General features: G+C 50.9%; 1 protein-coding gene and 2 pseudogenes across 1 annotated transcript in view; 2 read left to right on the top strand and 1 right to left on the bottom strand.

Moving 5' to 3' along the window:
• Positions 1–1,569: 1,569 nt before the first annotated feature.
• On the top strand, positions 1,570–8,900 carry LOC129137242 (putative golgin subfamily A member 6-like protein 19; annotated as a pseudogene).
• LOC129137243 (uncharacterized) lies at positions 1,869–3,517 on the top strand (annotated as a pseudogene).
• LOC743568 (A disintegrin and metalloproteinase with thrombospondin motifs 7) overlaps positions 7,745–18,958 on the bottom strand; it is a 49,379-nt gene continuing 38,165 nt past the window's right edge. Inside the window, 1 exon segment of the mRNA XM_063794430.1 lies at positions 7,745–17,440. Coding sequence (XP_063650500.1) covers positions 17,283–17,440 — 158 coding nt within the window. The 3' untranslated portion in view covers positions 7,745–17,282.

Genomic DNA, 18,958 nt, shown 5'->3' with positions numbered 1-18,958 from the left:
AAACTTCACATGTAAGAAAATATAAATGATATTGGATAAGATCAGGCTGGATGAGAACTGATACCTGTAAATATGCGATTTAGACGAAATCTCTGATTGTTTTCCTATTTAACTCATAAAAATAAAACACATTGGCTGGAAGGTGGGAGCAGGAAGGAGATTTATGTCTTTTAATTGCATGTCATTGTTTCATATAGAGACAGAACATATAGTATCCCTGGTTTTGGACCTACAGAAGGAAACACATTTTTCTACCTGCTGTATGCCAGAGGTTCTTGAACACCTGGAGGGATTACTGCAGCACAGATTGCTGAGCCCTACTCCAGAGTTTCTGATTCATCAGGTCCAGGGTGGGGCCTGAGAATGTGTATTTATAAGAAGTTCCCAGGTGCTGCTGGAGCTGCTAGTCCAGAGACTACATTTTTGAGAACTGCTCTCATATACTAACTGTAAATTGCAGAGCTCTAGAAAAAAAGCTTAGTTTGGTGTGGGATAAGAAGCACACAGGTTATGGAGAAAATCATGAAAGATTCAACCCTTGATCCCAGCCTAGTGTGGATTTCAGGTAACAAGCAATACACAGTGACATAACAAATTCTTGGTTTTCATGACTGCAAGTGATAGCCAAGTATCAAGTGAGAAATTCAGTTTCATTTGCAAGGCTTAGAGAGGCCAGGTGATTCTAGAAAAATGGGCCTTGTATTTCTCTTAAACCAGTAAAGAGCTTTAAGTGGTTATTAAATTGAAAGCTTTGTGTTCTTACTTATTTTGTATTTTATTTTATTTCTTTTGAGATGGAGTCTTGCTCTGTCGCCCAGGCTGGAGTGCAGTGGCGTGAGCTTGGCTCACTGCAACCTCCATCTCCTGGGCTCCAGTGATTCTCCTGCCTCAGCCTCCCAAATAGCTGGGATTACAGGCACCCGCAACCACGCCTGGCTAGTTTTTCTATTTTTAGTAGAGACAGGGTTTCTTCATGTTGGCCAGGCTGGTCTCGAACTCCTGACCTCAGGCAATCCACCCACCTCGGCCTCCCAAAGTGATGGCATTACAGGCGTGAGCCACCGCACCCGGCCCAAAAGCTTTGTGTTTTTAAAGATATTAGACATGTTTCTTGTTTTTAAAAGAAATCTTAACAATAATGTAGGAGAATAAGACAAACATTTTTCCAAAAAAGAGAAATTGTTGTGATTATTTTGTCTTATTGGAATGTCGGATACTATAGTCGGCTTCCTTAATCATCAAGCATGCTATGGATTTTCCATTTTTATAGGATCTATATCTCAGTTAAGGTAATACTGGTAATTCTTGTACTCCATTTGAAGATGAAAAATATAGGCCAAAATCACAGACTTTGCACAGAAGCTGCATAATGAAGACAGCTCTGGAGGAACACATAGATACACACACACAGACACACATATATATAAAGTATATACACATATATTTTTTAAAGTTTATTTTTTACAGTTTTAAAAGTTTTAAAGCAAAACCCAGCCCTTCCCCTCTCCCAGAGTGGGCGGCCCCTCCCCTTTCTCTGAGTGGGCGGGGACAGCGGTTGCCTGGGCAGCTTTCCTTATGATGCCACAGGTCCCTCTGGACATGCTGCTGCCTGGCCACGCCTCCTTTCCCTTTCATCTTTCTCACTGACCAATGGGCTTGGAGCATTAAGGCCACGCCCCTATTCTGCGTTCCATTGGTGCCCTGGTTACGCCACCTGTGGCTCAGTTGCACAGCTGCCTGGTAGGTGACTGGAGGCATTGAGCAGCGCTCACTGGTATTTCGCTGATGTGGCCCCAACCCCGCCTCCCTCCCCACCCCGCGATGTCAGAAAAAACACAACAGGGGAAATTGGCCGCAGCCAAGAAAAAGGTAAAACACACCAGGTCATGGCCCCCAACCCAGCCACAGATCCCCTCCGATGACAAGACCGGTGCCAGAGTCCATACCACTCCTGAGGCATACCAGACGGGGCCCCCCAACCCCAGCCCCTCTGGGCTCCCCCAACCAAAGCCTAGTCAGTCAGCCCCACCCCTTCAGCAAGCAGCCCAGTCCCTGCCCTTGCCAATCACCCCAGGGTGACTTTGGGCAGGTGACTCCTGGGGCTCCCTGCTCCATAATCAGCCCTCACCTCCTGCCACCCCAAGCCCAACCTCCCTGGGCTCTTTGGGCTTGCGTCTCCCAGGACCTGGGTCCCCCAGCCCCAGGCCCTGCCCTCACCAGTCATCCCTGGGTGGCTTTGGGCTGGTGACTCCCGGGGCTCCCTACTGCAGACTCTGCCCTCCCCTCCTGCTGCCCCAAGCTCGACCTCCCTAGGCTTCTTGGGCTGGCGTCTCTGGGGACCTGGGTCGAAACCGTGTGTTTCCCTCCCCCATCGTGGAGCAGCGACTCTGGCATCGCGCTGATGTGGTCCCCTCCCCTGGGAGGAGTGGAATGCAATGATGTCACAGTGCCCCTAGGAACTGTCATTACTGCTGCAAGACCGGCCTTTGATCGTACAACCCGGTCCCCTAAGTTTTCTCACCCCATTTCTGGTTCCTCTGGTTGCAGCACAAATTTCCAGCTGGAAGGGGAGTGGAGACTATGGGACCTAGGAGCAAGAGGTTTCAGGATGCCTTACTCCCTTCACATAGACATTGACAGTGGGAAAAGCCTACACTTCCCCTGTGAGCTCAAAATGTTCACAGTATCTCTGGGTGGCAATGGGAGAATGGGTTTGGTTTGGTTTTTTTCCCAGGCTTCTACTTTCCAGAGAGACTTTCACATTTTTTTCTGAGTTCTCCACGGTTCTGGGACCAGACTGCCCTTCAGTCAGTGGCCTCTGAAGTGAGATTTGCTCATCTTCTGTGGAATAGATCTTGGGAAACTGAACTTGACAGCTTGAATCTTCCTCATATCGTCTCAACCTGGGGTACTTTGAGTGCCACAGGATAAATGTGGGACATCTTTCTGAAGCATCATTTTCCCTTGATTCTCTTGAGAAAATGCATTAATGTACTTAGGGATGACAGACACATAGGTTTCCAAGCGTATACCAGACTTCGCTCTGAAATGAGGCTTGGGTTGTCCTCTTTCTGATAAATTCCCGGATTTAATAGAAAAGCTGCCTTCTGCCATGAGGACACATTGATACGAAAGTGTGAGAGGTACTGGTGCGCTTCTTCACGCTAGCAGACCTGTGAGGATGTGTGACTCTAAACCACACGGCCTACAGTTCCTGCCTGCTTCATGTTTACTTTTCTACCTCTGCCCCTGGTTTTGGTCCCTGGCAGCTGCTGATTCATGGCAAAACCCCAGAGCTTGGAGTCAGAGGACTGAGTTTAAGTTCCAGTATTGCCTTTTTTGATCTTTCTTTTTTTTTTTTTCTATCCATGATATCAATCCCTCTCAGTCACTAAGTGATTGTGACAACACCTTGTACAGTTGTTGGTGGCATTACATCAGATGGTATATAAGAGTATTTTGTCAAAACTGTAAAGGAGGATGTGGCTGTAGGGGCTGATCATTCTCATGAGTGTTACTGCTCTTCTTTCCCACAGTTAAAAGCATATTGGCAGAGGAAGAGCCCTGGCATTCCAGCAGGAGCTAACAGGAAAAAGAACATCAATGGCAGTAGCCCTGACACAGCCACTTCTGGTGGTTACCACTCACCTGGGGATGTGAGTCTCGGCGGGCCAGGCTCCTGGGGACAGGGGGCCCAAGGGGCAGTAGAGGGTAATTGTTAAGATTGTAGATGGACTGTTGGGTACTGGTTAAGAATTCTGGATTTGAATCCTGCCTCTCCGTCTTTGCTAAGGATTGATTTGGGATTGATTAGCATATGATTTAGGGCAAGTTGCTTGAGGTCTTTGGGCCTCTCTTTTCACATCTGTATAATAGAGGTGGTATTTTTTGACTTCCATTTGTGAAGTTTAAATGAGATTCGTTATTGTTGCTTTTATGTGAATCCTTAGTACATGGCCTGCTGCAAACACCCAGGACACCGAGGAAATGGTCGTTGCTGTTTGATTTTCCTCATCCCCAGTCTCAAGGGGAAGCCAGGCCAATGAGAAGAGCCACTTGCCATCAGGCTGTCCCTTTAGGAGTCACTGAAAGGGCCCCAGGGTGGGATGGTGGGGAGATAAGAACCACGAGAGAAGTTGGCACAAAGGAGTTATGGGAAAAAGGGTCCAAGATAGGCAGAAAAGAAGCTTTTGCCAGTTGATGGGGGAAGAAAGGAAGTCAGAGGGCTTAGACAGTGAGGGGGGACAGAACATCTCCATGTGCACTCTCATCTCTTGCAGTCAGCAACAGGTATCTACGGGGAGGGCCGTGCATCCTCTGCTACCCTGGAGGATCTGGAGGTCAGAGGCCCTGGGCCGAGATGCAGTGACCCTGCAGGCCAGCCCTCCAACCTCCTCCCACAGCAGGGGCTTGTTGCCCCTCTGCCAGCTGAGGCAGCCCACACACCCCCACCAGCCCTAATGATTATTCTCTCTACCCCTCCCCACAATCTTCCTCCAACTCCTTCTCTCTGCATGCACCTCAGAGCCAGTACCAAGAACTAGCAGTGGCCCTGGATTCAAGCTCCGCAATAATCAGTCAACTCACTGAAAACATCAATTCACCGGTAAGAGTCCAGTGGGGTCCCCTGATTACAGCTGGTCAATCCCAGACTCCAGTTTCCTCTTGGGGCCCTGAAGAAAGGGGCTAGGGGCCCCCGATGCCAAGGGCAAATGGGGAGCTGGGCACCCAGGTCTCACCTGGAGGGACCCCAGAGCACAGAACATGCAGCATGGCTCTTCTGCACTGCCCTCTTTGCTGACTCTCTCTTCTCCAGACACCCCTGCTCTAGTCCTTGCCACACATGCCCTGGGGTTGTCACCTGTCCGGGAAGCACTAGCCTGACTGGTTGTCAGGGGTCCATATTTCTGCCCTGCCTCAGTGCCTACTTTGCTTTTTGAGTCTGGACAAGCCATCTCTCCTTTTTATGCTCGTGTTTCTGGAGGAGGTAGAGAGTATCAAAGGTCTCGGTTAGCTCTGAAAGTCAGAGATTTAAAGGCCCCTAGAATGGAAACCTCAGGGCCAAGGGCTCCTGTCTGTCCTTTGCTGTTTTATATCTCTGCTATGAAGAACTGTACCTGGCCTGTACATGCTCAGTAAATGTTTGTTGAATGAATGCACGTTTCCAAATCACAAACTGGCAGAAGGGGGGTGGGCCTTTCTCAAACTCTGTCTCTAGAGGTTCACCAGCCCCTCCCTCCAGGGCCCTTTTCCCCCTTTGCTTTGGGCAGGTTCGCACATCTAAGGAGGAGAAGAAGCATAAGACACATCGGGTACAGAAGCTTGTGAGGAGCTTGTTCAAATTCAAAAACCAGACGGGTAAGATGGGGCTGGCATGACCTGGCAGCAGGACTGGCATTAGAGGGCTGTGGGGGTGACTTAGAATGCCCCAGGGAGGTGGGTGGATGCAAGGGCTTTGAGGCAGAGGGAAAGAGGTCTGTGCCAGGAGAGGACAAGTCTTGTCATCTCCATGAGCCTCAGTGTCCCCATCAGTAAAGAGGGAGGAGTGCCCATTGTCCGCCACCCACAGTGCTCTCTATCTGAAAGTGACTTGGAAGATTGGCTACCATCCGGGTGTGAGGAGTCATTAGCAGTGAGGCCAAGTTTGGGAAGCCTGAGAGGAGGAGCTGTGCACCGAAGGGAGGATTTTTTTTTTTTTTTTTTTTTTTTTGAGAATCCAGAGGCCCTTATTGTCTGCTTCCTTTCTCAGCTGAACCCCTGGCCCCAGAGCCCCCAGCAGGGCCATCTAAGGTGGAGCAGCTACAAGATGAGACCAACCACCTACGGAAGGAGCTAGAGAGTGTGGGAAGACAGCTCCAGGCTGAGGTGGAAAACAATCAGATGTTGAGTCTCCTGAACAGGAGACAGGAGGAGAGGCTACATGAACAGGAGGAGAGGCTACGTGAACAGGAGGAGAGGCTACGTGAACAGGAGGAGAGGCTACGTGAACAGGAGGAGAGGCTGTGTGAACAGGAGGAGAGGCTACCTGAACAGGAGGAGAGGCTACATGAACAGGAGGAGAGGCTACGTGAACAGGAGGAGAGGCTACGTGAACAGGAGGAGAGGCTACGTGAACAGGAGGAGAGGCTGTGTGAACAGGAGGAGAGGCTACCTGAACAGGAGGAGAGGCTACATGAACAGGAGGAGAGGCTACGTGAACAGGAGGAGAGGCTACATGAACAGGAGGAGAGGCTACGTGAACAGGAGGAGAGGCTACGTGAACAGGAGGAGAGGCTACGTGAACAGGAGGAGAGGCTGTATGAACAGGAGGAGAGGCTACATGAACAGGAGGAGAGGCTGTGTGAACGGGAGAAGCTGCCAGGGCAGGAGAGGCTGCTGGAAGAGGTGGAGAAGCTGTTAGAACAGGAGAGGCAGCAGGAGGAGCAGGAGAGGCTGCTGGAGAGGGAGAGGCTGCTGGACGAGGTGGAGGAGCTCCTGGAGCAGGAGAGGCTTCGGCAAGAGGATGAGAGGCTGTGGCAGCAGGAGACTCTGCAGGAGCTGGAGAGGCTGCGGGAGCTGGAGAGGATGCTGGAGCTGGGGTGGGAAGCCCTCTACGAGCAGCGGGCCGAGCCACGCAGCGGCTTCGAGGAGCTGGTGCGTTGCCCCACCTGGGGAGGCTGCCCTCTTCCCTAGCCCTCAAGGCCTTTGTTTCCCCACCTGTAAAATGGGGCATTGTAGCCTTCACATGAAATGGTACTTCTAAAGGCATCTGTGAGCCAGAGCCCTGCTCTGATGGCTGTGGGAGAGAGGGGATATTTTTCTAACCTGCCTCCACCCTTCCCGGTGCCATGGGAGGCAGACACTAAGTTCTGGGGTCTCCAGTTTTAGTGGGTGGCCACTGATTGCTTCTCTCTGTCCAGAACAACGAGAACAAGAGCACACTGCAGCCGGAGCAGCAAGTAAAGGAGCTGAAGAAGTCGGGTGAGCTGAAAGAGACTGTAACCTCCGACCCATCCAAGAAGATGTGGGAGGCGGGCACCAGCCTCTGGGGAGGGGAGGTGCCAGGCCACAGGCAGCTGCAGCCTGGGGACAGGTGACCCCAGCACCCTCCGGGGCAGTCCTATGACTGTTTCTTGCTTCCTGCCCTCTGACTTTTAGAGGTGGGTAGCCCTGGGGTCCTCCCAGGTCTGGACATCATCATCCCAGCTAGAGGCATGGAGCCCCCCAATCACAGAGGAAGAGACAGTGGTATAAGAGGCTCCTTATGTCGGGTGTGGTGGCTCACGCCTGCAATCCCAGCACTTTGGGAGTCTGAGGCAGGACAATCACTTGAGGTCAGGAGTTTGAGACCAACATGGCCAACATGGTGAAAGCTCATCTCTACTAAACTTAAAAATAATAATAATAATAATTAGCCGGGCCTGGTGGTGCATGCCTGTAATCCCAGCTACTCGGGAGGCTGAGACACGAGAATCACTTGAGCCCGGGAGGTGAAGGTTGCAGTGAGCTGAGATTGCACCACTGCACTCCAGCCTGGGACACAGAGTGACACTCTCTCAAAACAAAACAAAACAGAAAAACAAAAAAGACTCCTTAGATTCAAACTGGATTCCGGCCTCGGTTCCACTGGTCATAATTCAACTACTTTGCATCTCTAAGTCTCTGTTTCTTTAACTTCAAAAGGAAGTTAGCCTTTTCCTTGCAGAGGTGCTGAGGATTAAATGAGATAATACGTGGAAACATTAGGCATGTAGCACACTTAGCAGATGGTGGTTGGCTCCGCCTGCTTTTCCACCAGTCTGTGGCCTACAGTTTAAATGCTGGGAGAAAGGACGTGAGATTTGATGCTAGGGAAGGAGGCATGGGGTTCTAGGCAAGGGAGCCAGTCTCTTAGGCCTGGAGCAAGGGGCCAGGGGCCTGGGCAGGCCACAGAGCCCCACAGTGCCCTCGCTACCCTATTAATGGGCCAGGAATCTGGAAGCCAGCCACCACATGTCCTCATGCCCAGGGTCTTCCGGCAGGTGGAGCTGAAGAGCCAAGAGGCTCCGAGTCTGCAGCAGCAGCCAGACCAGTACCTGGAGCCCCAGTCCCACAGGAGCTTGGGTGTGCGGACAAGCAGGGTGGTGAGTAGAGCCCTCAGGCGGGGTGGGCAGGCAGGAGCAGGGGAGGCTCGCACTGTGCTCAGATTCCCACCCCCCTCCCTCTCTCTGAAGATCTTAGTGAGCTGAGCCTCACTGATAGCATGGAGGCTGCACCGGGAGAGGACAGGGAGGGTTCTCCCCCATGACAACCCCACTGCACAGCAGATCCAGCAGCTGCTTCCTCTAATGCAGGACTCCCCAGGAGCACCCAGGCTTGAGTGGAGAAGCTGTTGGTACAGGAGAGGCGGCAGGAGGAGCAGGAGAGGCTGCATGCCATTCTTTTCGGGCCGCCGAGAACAGAGAGCTAAACATCACCATCATCTAAGAGCGGGTCAAGAAATTTAAAAAAAAAAAAAAAACGTTTAAGGGGTTAATATCCTACACAATTCATTTCCTTCATTTGAATGTTAGAGCCACTTATGTTTATTTGTGTTTCTAATTTATAGTTTAAATTTATTTGTGTTTCTAATTTATAGTTTAAATTTATTTGTGTTTCTAATTTATAGTTTAAATTTATTTGTAAAAAGTTAAATGAGAGTGGGTCTTTCCCTCATGTTCACTCTGGCATCCTTTAGCATTTTTTAAATTTGATAATTATAGGACGCTAGCATGCATATCGAGTTTGCCCTTATGTGATGGGAGTTCAAACACACAAAGACCCACTGTATGCACACAACTGTTCTTGCTGGTTTGGGATAGGCTGCCATGCTTTTTTAATGTTAGTACAGCCTGTATATTCATTACGGAATTCAAATAAAATTTCCTTATGTTCTGCTGTTATGTTTGATCGAATCCTAATCACAGTGAGCTCTTCATTAGCTCAATATGTGGTTTGCCCTCAAGTGCGCGGTCTATTACTTTGTAATATGCCACTGTGAGTACTGACATTTACAGTTGCTTAAAGGTGGAGCGCTGGAAACAGCCTTTCCCCCTTTTTCTGTGTATTGGGGATGGGAGTAATAACATTTTGGGGAGCTTTTTAAATCTCCCAGAAGAGGAAAGTGGCCTGCTCTGGCAGGTGTGTGCAGGATAGAATATGTTTCATTTGTTCTGGTGCCAAGAATGAGCACTGTACTACGGTAGTTCCCTTAGGATTTGCATGTGCTCTGGGCTCATGAAGATATTGCATCATGAGCTGTGGCAGTTGTACTCTTTTTTGATGACCTAAAAGGGGATTATTTCTGAGGAATGAAAGGCTCCCATCATGACTGTGGATGTGGAAAACCTTTTCTAGCTGAGAGCATTTATGTCTACAATACATTTTAAAGTCAGAGTTCGTGTTCCCTGTTTTAATCACATGACTACATGTCCCAATACACAAAAGGGCACTGGTTGGCATTCTCCTTAATGTATTTAGTAAAGATCAGAAGAAATCCTTTAAGAGTTTAAATGTCCCTGGAACAGGCATACAGGCTCTAGTCAAGAATGAATTCGAGTGAAGGAAAGCTGCGTGACACCTGGCATTCCTCTATGTTCATGGAGCTTACTTGAAGCTAGAAGATGGATTTTACCATCTAGACCTCTCTGGCTAATACCTAGTCTTCAACCATCTGACATAGGAATTCTTTTTCTTGAATGGAAAAGACTTTAAAAATAATAACAAACATTATTATAAACTAATATATGTGAGAGTACTTAGTTGAAACAAAAAGGAATTTTAGTAGACAGCATTATACTACATTTGAAAATCAAGGAGCAGTTTATGCAACTTAAAATGTTTACAAACTGCAGCGCAATCTACTGTTTGTGAATGTCAAAGTGTCATGAGGAAAGTGTCTATACAATCACGGAGTTATATTTCCTCACAAAGTTCTTTACGAAGAGTGAAATATGTTTTTATACCTCTCAGTTTCAGTTAGAGGCATATTTTGTGTAATATTTATGTTAATGTGCATGATCAATGAATTATTTCAGTCATATGTTGCCTATATCATAACTGGATGATGCTTGGGGAAGAATCAACAGCTAAAACTTCATGAAGTTCTAATGTCTGTGTTCCAAAATACATCATATCATTAGGATGTAGGGAGAGATGTATCTGCGCTCCCTGGGGTGGGCATTTCTAGTTACTAGACCATCTCCACTTTTAGCATTGGGCATCCTCATGATACTTTTATAAATATGACATTAATAGGAGATCAATAATACGATTTTACAGATTGAATAAGAGAATTGCCTGCATTCACTTAAAGATTGCAAATATTGAGCCCTTGTGACTTCAACTGACTCTTCCAGATTGTATGAATTTATCAATGTATTAGATAAACTCAGTTTCAGAATGATAAAGAAAAACTGTTAGACCAAATAATGTGGCTAATTAACAGTGGTAGGATTTCCAGCCCAAGGGTTTAAAATGGACTTAAGGTCCTGTTCTTGCCTTTTATTTTCTGAACTTGCTGCTTTTGCATTCTTTGAGTTCAGTTTAAAGACAGTTACTTTAAGTCCATTTTGAACCCTCAGGCTAGAAATCGTACCACTGTTAATTAGCCACATTATTTGGTCTAACAGTTTTTCTTTATCATTCTGAAGCTGAGTTTATCTAATACATTGATAAATTATTTCAAAGGTATTTTTATAGTTCAAATCACTTCACTTTTACCCTGACATGTATAAATGACTAGGAATGACCTTCAGATAGCATTTAGCATCTGTAACCAATCTGACAATAATGTGTTCATCAGGCACCTGTGAATTAAATCACATACTGGCATATTTAAGCTGAATGTCAGTCTGAAAAATAAATGTACTATATTAACTCAAATACCACTCTCTGTGTAGGTATTTTGTCATATGTTTAAGAAAAAGCTAAAGAGGACGGAAATCCTATGACAATAACTCAAGTCTTTCTTCAAAGTTCATGCAGTCTCTTGCAGTACCTCATTCAGCCAAGTATTTGTTCTCTTCCTCATTCAGTATAAGGCAGCTTTCAATTTGCTTAGAAGGCAACATTAGAAGGTTAGAGTTCAGCAGAAAGATAGAATTTTAAAATGTGAGTTCAACTGAATAAATTTGAATTTCTGTGGGAAGTAAAGAATCAAAATACCTATTTAAAGACTGCAATATATGATAATTATTTTTAAAGTAATAGATTAAACCTGATAGGTTTTCCTGAAATGAAAAACAATCAGTTCTAAAACCAAAGCTGATTTTTAGAAAATGTGAAAATGTAAATCAACCCTATCCAAAATAGATTCTCTAAAACTTTATCTTACAGTCACTTTCAAATAACTATTCAAAAATGTAACTGCTATATTCATGTCTTAAAATAATTTAAAACATTTTAAAATACGAATACTGTAGCTTAAAACAAAGAATCTAGGGGAAGGAAAAGTAGAGAAAGAAATGCCAATTCCAGTCCAAGCTGTATTTGCCAAGTTTTCTTAGAATGACTTTTACCGATTTATGAATTCTTATACACAGAATGCATGATAGAAATACTGATTTTTGTCTAAAGTGGTATTATTGACTGCTTCTGTGATGCTACTGCAATGTAATAAATTATTAGATTGTTTCAAGGTGCTGTTTTGCCTAAAAATTTTGTGTGTCTTCAAAACTATAGTATTAAAGGTATTGAGACTGTGCAAATGCTGGGCATGCTTGGCATGAGATAATCGGTTTTTATTCTTACAAAATTGTAACCATGTAAGTGTGTTTATTAAAAGAACACAAACTAAAAAAGTTACAGGAATTAAAGTTGTGGGATGAAAAAGTTACGGGATAAAAAATACTGTGGAAGAGTTGTGGCAAAAAAAGTTGTGGGAAAAAAGTGAAAAAAAAAAGTTTTATGAAAAGTTTTTTTTTAAAGTTCTGAAAAAGAAGTTACGGGATTTAAAAAAACATCATGGGATAAAAATAAAAATAAATAAAAGCAGGCCCCTGTCAGCATAAGCCTGGAGAAGTGGGTCTGGAGTCTTCACCCCCACCATGTCCCTACAACCCCTCCCCAGTCAGCCCTTTACCATTAGGGTAGCGAGACAAGACCCTTGTCTAATGGAGGGAGACAAACAGACCCTTTACCACCTTGACCAAGGCTGAGTCCTTACATTTCTGGATGATGATGTTATTTAAGAGCCAGAGGTTGGTGGAGTTGGTTTGTTTGGAGGAGGTCTGACGGCCTCCTTACTCTCACCAAAGCAACTTTTCCCTCAGGGGGGCTCCCATCTTCTTACTCAGAGAGGCAGCTGAGGCGGGACAGTGGAGTTAACTGTAGAGGAGGCCAGGACACAGGCTGCTGGGGGTGGCCCCCCTTCCCCCGTGTACATACTGTAGCTGTGTAACATTCTGTATCGTACCTAGCGGAGGTTGCAGCTGGCATATGAGGAAGAGGTTCTTATAATTATTCGCGGCTGGGAAACTTATTCATTGTTAGCATAGGAGCGATGATGGGGGCGGGGATGGGGTCATGGCTCCCTGGTGATGGGACCCCTTTTTTGTTTTGTTTTGTTTTTTTGTTTTTGTTTTTGTTTTGCTTTGATTTTGGAATAAATGGATTTAGCCATACTGCTCGGCCTGGCATGTTCCCATTTCCCTCACTGGGGCCTGCAGTTTTTCCCACTCAACGAGGAGCCCCAGAGTGTCTCAGCATGTCCAGCTGGGCTGTGGGGAATCTTCCAGGCCTGTTACCTGTATGCTGCCTGGTGACACCTGGTGGATTTCACGAGGACTGCCATGGCGCCTATGGAGTATAGTCTGGCCCTGACAGCCAACAGGTTGAGAAGCCTGATCTAGCTGTGGTCAGGAAGACAGATACCAGTGCCCAAGGGCACTGACTTCCATCCACCCCAGGTGTCTTCCATTCCATCCCCCTGCCTCCCTCTCCTGTCTGCACCGGGTGGCCTGTCTGTCCCTCCAGAGTGCCGGCTGCCCCACAGGCTCCCTCCAGGCTGAGTTCAGGGCCCTGTGCCCTAGTGGCCAGAGCCGGCTTCACAGGATAAGAGCCAGCTAAGCTCCAGGGACTTTCCAGGGAAAGTGTCCCTTGAAAAGGGTGTGACCTTTTCACCGCTGCCAACAGCACCCTAAAAATGGCTTGGCCTTTTCCCTCCCCTGAGCTCCATAGAGAACACAGCCAGCAGAGGACACATTCTCTGTCATTCAGAAATGGGTTTCTCAGCCGAGGGACAGCAGGACTGGTAGAGACTGTCAGGCCACACGGCTGCCTGCACAGTGCCGCCATGCTTGGCTAGAAGGGCGGGAGGGATGGCAGGGGCTGGCTGTCCACAGGCCGCGCATGTCCCGGAAGCTCACTGGAGGTGGTGCACTTTGGAGGGGCGATGTCAGGAGACAGCTTCCTCTTGCTGGGCTACAAGACTCCACAAGCACAGCACGGGGACTGATTCCCAGTTCTAGAGGTGAGGCAGTCGATCACATGTATATATGTGTATATGTGTGTGTGTGTGTGTGTGTGTGTGTGTGTGTGTGTATGTGTATGTGTATATATATGAGAATTTATAGCTATTTACAGAACAGGGCAGAGGCATACCACAGAGGGGGCACAAGTTTTCAGCAATGGTCAAACCTGGACGTGTCAGCTCACTGCTACAACAGACTTAAGTCACAGATGAAGGGGGCTGGCTTTGGGGCTGGGGGAGCCACTGTCAAGTCACAGGACACCCGCCCAGGCAGGCTTGGAAAGGGAGGTCTCTGAGAAGAGGAGGGATGTGTTTAGAGGTCGAAGTGGGGCCTGGGGCTCTCAGGATGGGATGGACTTGCCTGACCCGATCAGCTGGCAGTTGGAGAGAAAGCAGAGAGAAAACGGGTTAGAGAAAAGCCAGAGCTGGTGAGGCAAGTGCAGAGTATGGGTGCGCTGCAGCAGCTGTGGAGGGCCGGGGAGGGGAGGGCGTAGGTGTGGGCATGGCAAGGTTCCTGGAAAAGAGGGGCTGGAAGGGAAAGGGGAGGAAGATGGAGGGAGAAGCCGGAGCTTCATAGGTAGTGCGTGGGGGCTGCGGCGGCCCTCCCCAGCTCACACACGCTGGCCTCTTTCATGGCACCCAGGCAGTCCACCCATAGTTCAGATGAATGCTCAGCCCCCTCGGGCTTCTCTCTTCTCTGGTCACCCTGTCTTCCAACTCACGGCCCAGGGCCACCTCTTGCTTGGGGAGCCCCACCCAACAGCCACCAGGCCTGATAGAAAGGGAACACTGCTTGAACCAAAAATGGTGAAGCTATAAGGGATGGATGATTGGAGTGAGCGCCAGAGGCCCCTCTGGGTGGTCCGAAATCCCAGGGTCCTCTGAAGGGACCCTGGGGAAGGCAGGGAGGGCAGGTAGCCGGATGCCACTGGCCATAGACTTATAAGTCTAAGAGGGGAGCCTCAACTGGTTGGCGGGGGTGGGGCTGCAGGTTGCATAGGTGAGGCTGGGCCCTTCCTGCTGGGAAAAGCAGAAGAGGGAGAGTCCATGGCAGGAGAGGCAGGTGGGCTCGCTAGGCGGAGCTCAGCTGGGCCAGCAGGCACTGTGGTCCCCTTGGCTGAATAGCACAGGCGACCCCTAGGAGCAACAGGCCAAGGTGTGTGAGCCTGCTGGTCGGCGATAGTGCTTCAGCGGGGGCCAGGGACCCTGCCTTCGGTCACACACTAGCAGCTATGGTGGTACCTGGGAGGGAGGGAAGGGGGCTGTGTGTCCCCACCTGGCCTGTGGAGTGTGGAGTGTGTTGTGGGATGACCGTGTGTATGGGACTCTCACCTAGATACCACTGGATTGCCGACAGATAGATGAGGTGGGACCCTGACTATCACCCCTGCTTTGCAGTGGATTTGGCTCTCAGCACTCCCAGGCTGGGAGCTGGATACCTGCCCTGGCAGCATGACTCAGACTGCACGACAGGTACGGCATGCCCAGGATAATGTTCCTAGGGACTGGTTCAGTGTGTGGGTCAGGGGCAAGTCGACAGGCCCTGCTCCTTACCCCTTGGAAGGGACTGCCACCAGGGGCAGTTCTGACTAAGGCCTGGGAACCCATGACTCAGAGCGTGGGTCCCCAGGTCTTGCTGGGCCAGCCTGGCTGCTGCAGGCAGACAGGAAGCATGCCTGACGCTCCTCCACCCTCGGTCAGCACAGCGGGGCTGGGACTCACGCTAGCCTTCCCAGCAACTTGCTTTCCTGCGTGAACTCTGGCAGGCTGCCCTTTCTGTGCAAAGCCATAGCTGGGGCCTGCTCGGGGCCCTCTCCCTCTTTCACCTGCTCAGCGTGGCCTGGAACTTGGAGGTGGGCAGTCGGCGCCTAGGATGGGCCTGTGTCACTAGGGCATGTGTCCTTGGGCCAGTTACTTCCTCTTAGAGCCTTGGGCTCCTCCTCTGAGAATGGGGCGTGTTGGTGTGAAATGAGGCGAGCATGTTGAGTTGAGGAGCAGCAGGACAGGCACCTGCAGGCAGCCCCCCTGGCCACGTTCCCCTCCCTCCCTTCCAAGTCCTGGGACAGACGCTCATCACCAAGGGGTTCAGCCTCTGATGCTCTTTCTTGGTCTCAGTCCCTAATGAGTAATTTTTTTTCTTTTCTTTCTTTTCTTTTCTTTCTTTTCTTTTCTTTGAGACGCAGTCTCCTCCCTCTGTCGCCTAGGCTGGAGTGCAAAGGCGTGATCTCAGTTCACTGCAACCTCTGCCTCCCAGGTTCAAGCGATTCTTCTTCCTCAGCCTCCCAAGTAGCTGGGATTACAGGTGCCCACCACTGCACCCGGCTAATTTTTGTATTTTTTGTAGAGATGGGGTTTCGCCACATTGGCCAGGCTGGTTTCAAACTCCTGACCTTAGGTGATCCGCCCACCTCAGCCTCCCAAAGTGCTGGGATTACAGGTGTGAGCCACCGCGCCCAGCCAGGAGTGATTTTCAGTGGTGTCCTCTCCATCCCCAGCATACACCCAGCCCTGAGCGGCCGCGGCTGCCACATGCAGGCTCCAGGGCTACACTTGCTTTTCGTCCAGGGATGTCATACCCTGGAGAGTAGAATGTGAAAGGTGACCCCTGTAGGCTGCAGGGTGGCCTCTCTGAACCTTAGTGTCCCCCACCTGTAGAAGGGGCGTAACACCTTCCAGGGGGAGGGCTGAGGAGGAAATTGTCAACGGCTGAGTCTAAGGCTCACAGCCAGAGGCCAGGGTCGGATCCAGGGCTGGGCCTGGGCCTGGGAGGACAGTGTCCGCCCCTTCTCCAGCCTCCCGCCCCTGGTCAGGCCAGGACCCTCTTCAAAGCACCTTCATGCCCATCTGTTCCCAGCTGTGGGCACCACTGTCTGGCTCCATGGGACTAGATTTTATGGGAGGGGAAGGGGCTGTGGGTAGGCAGGTGCCAGGTGCTGGACCATAGATCAGCATGGTAGGAACCTGTTGCTTGGGCTGGTGGTGGGAAAGGGGCCACTCCAAAGCAGTGGCAATTAGCCCAGCCCTATCTCTGGGCACAGAGATGAAGGGACACGTGGGCACACAGTAGGGCAAAATTGGCCAGCCTGCTCTTCCCCTCTCTGCCCGCTTTTTGCAGAAGAGTCAACAGATAGAACAGACAGAGCCAGGGAGGTGCCCATGGGGGCCCCAGTCCCCACCACTCCAGGGGGCAGTCCCTGCAAGTGACAAGGTGGGCTCAATCCCTGTGGAACAGGTCTCTGAGGACCACAGAGTGGGGCCCCAGGGAAGGCTGGGAGCCTGAGCTGAAGGCAGGCAGCAAGTAAGGGCCAAGCTGTGCCCCTGCCCAGAAGACCTTCCTGCCCCCAGAACCCCACCCTCTGCAGACAGGCCTCCCTGGGCAGCAGCCCCCCGGCTTCCGAGGCCTTCTGTGCCTCACCAGATGCCATGCTCTCAGGGACTCGTTTGCTACGCTGCCCCCTGCAGCTCTGCCCCAGAGGAGCAGGTGAAAAGCCGTGCCTGCCGAGGTGCTGCAGCGGTGGAGTTTTGGGCAGAGGGGTCGGGGGAAGAGTTTCTCACTTTTAAGATTCCCCAAATCCAAGATGAAGTCACACTGTGCTTTAGAATGGTAGATGCTCATTTATGTAAAATCATAATAAATGTTACACAAACTGTTAGAATAAAAAAATACCTTTTTCGAAGGGGAGGAGCTCCCCAGCCTGCCGCTGGGTAGTGAGAGGGGGTTAGCACCATTAGGGCGTAGGGGGCGGGAGCTCCGCCACAGCCCGTGGTGGGCACTGAGGTCTGTCGGTCGGTCGGTCTGTGCATCCTGGCACCGTCAGTGGTGGGTGACCCGCTGATGGCCTTGGGAGGGGGCGCCGTGGCTGGGCGGAGAGCACGAGCGGCAGCACTGGGTGCGGACGGTGGGCAGCTGGCAGCGGCCCAGTAGGCGCAGTGTCTCACAGAACCCAAAGGACAGGCGGTCCCGCTCACAGCCTGGAGTGGGGGGGCAGAGAGGCATCAGAACCAGTGGTTTGGGGTACCCAGAACCTGTCTCCCCACCCCAACCACCTTAAGGAGGCTCCAGCAGCTCCCCACCAAGCAGAGAGCCCCGGTTTTTGGAGCGGCTCCCAAACCGGAGTTGCAGGTCTCCAACTGTTGGTGTCTCTGTCCCACCTACTCACGGCCGACCCCAGGACTCGAGAACGGGCGCTGCTGGGCTGAGGTTTCTGGAGGAAAGGTCCTGAGACCCCACCCTGACCCCCTCACATGCCTGTTAAAGAGCCTGCCCAGGGCGACGCCCTGCCATCCTATCTCCATCCTTGCTCACCCCTGGTGTTCCCCGACAGATCCTGGCACAGAACTGCGGTCCCGGGGCCTCCTGCCAACCTGCAGCGGCCTCTGCCCCCGACTCCCGCCACCGCCCCCTGCCCCAGTGCATCTGTCCTGCCAGACCTCCGTGACCACCTCCAGCCACAGGGGCTGTACACAGCCTCGGGTTCTGAGTCACAGGTCCCATCTCCCAGGCCAGCCTCCCACTTCCCAGGTGGGCCACGAAGCCTAGAGAGAGTGGGCCCTACAGGCTGTCAGCAGAAACCAGGGACTAAGCCCAGGCCCAGTGGGGAGGGAGGCCGGCTGCAGGCTGTGCTTGTCAGGGCTGAGGCTTGGCTGGGCCCTCCTGCCCCGTGGTTATCAGAGCTATTTTGGGAAGTGGCTTGTTTCCAGCCTCCTGGCCTTGCTCCTGATGCCACTGCCACTGCTGACAGCCCCCACCTGCCGCCTGGGCCCTGCTTACTCCAGCAGACCTCCCTGGGGAGGAAGAGCGGGAGGACAGCAGCCAGCCCTGTGCCAGGGACATCCCTCAGGCCCGGCAGAGGGCACGAGGCCGCAGGCAGGCTACCCCACCCCAGCTCCACGCAGAGCTCCAAAGTGCACATCTGCAGGCCTGCATCCTGGTCGCCCGGGGTGACCTCAGACAAGCTGCTTCACCTCTTGGGCCTCGGTTCCCTCCTCTGTCAACCCCACCTCCACAGCAAATGGATGTGGCCATGCTGTGTCACTGCAGCGACCGCACACTCTGGAGTTTCCCGGCTTTCCCCCTGTCCCGCCAACTATCCCACAGACCAGCAAAACATCCTGGGAATTCCAGGTCTCAAAGTCCAAGACACCTTCCCAGCTGCCCCTCCACTGTTCACTGGTGGCAGAAAACTCCTCACTTAGGACAGCTTCCAGTTCAGCCACCTAACCAGCCCCCATAGCCCACTCCCTGCAGCCCACTCATACCCGCCCCTGGGAGACCTTGCAAGCCCAGAGCCTCCTGGGCCATCCGTCCTTGGTTCTAGGCCCCCAGGGGCCTCAGTTCCTGTTCTCTGCCCCATCTGGTCCTCATCCCCTGAGATCATAACCACCCCACTCCCTGTGGCCAGCTCTAGCCATGAAGGCGAGAGATGTGATGCCAGAACCCAGCTCAGGCAGCACACAGGAGTGCTCTGAGATGCTGGCTGGGTGCGTGCT

The sequence above is a fragment of the Pan troglodytes genome, chromosome 16 (genome assembly GCF_028858775.2).
Source record: "Pan troglodytes isolate AG18354 chromosome 16, NHGRI_mPanTro3-v2.0_pri, whole genome shotgun sequence".
Taxonomy (NCBI): Eukaryota; Metazoa; Chordata; class Mammalia; order Primates; family Hominidae; genus Pan; species Pan troglodytes.
This window is presented reverse-complemented; position numbering and strand designations above follow the sequence as displayed.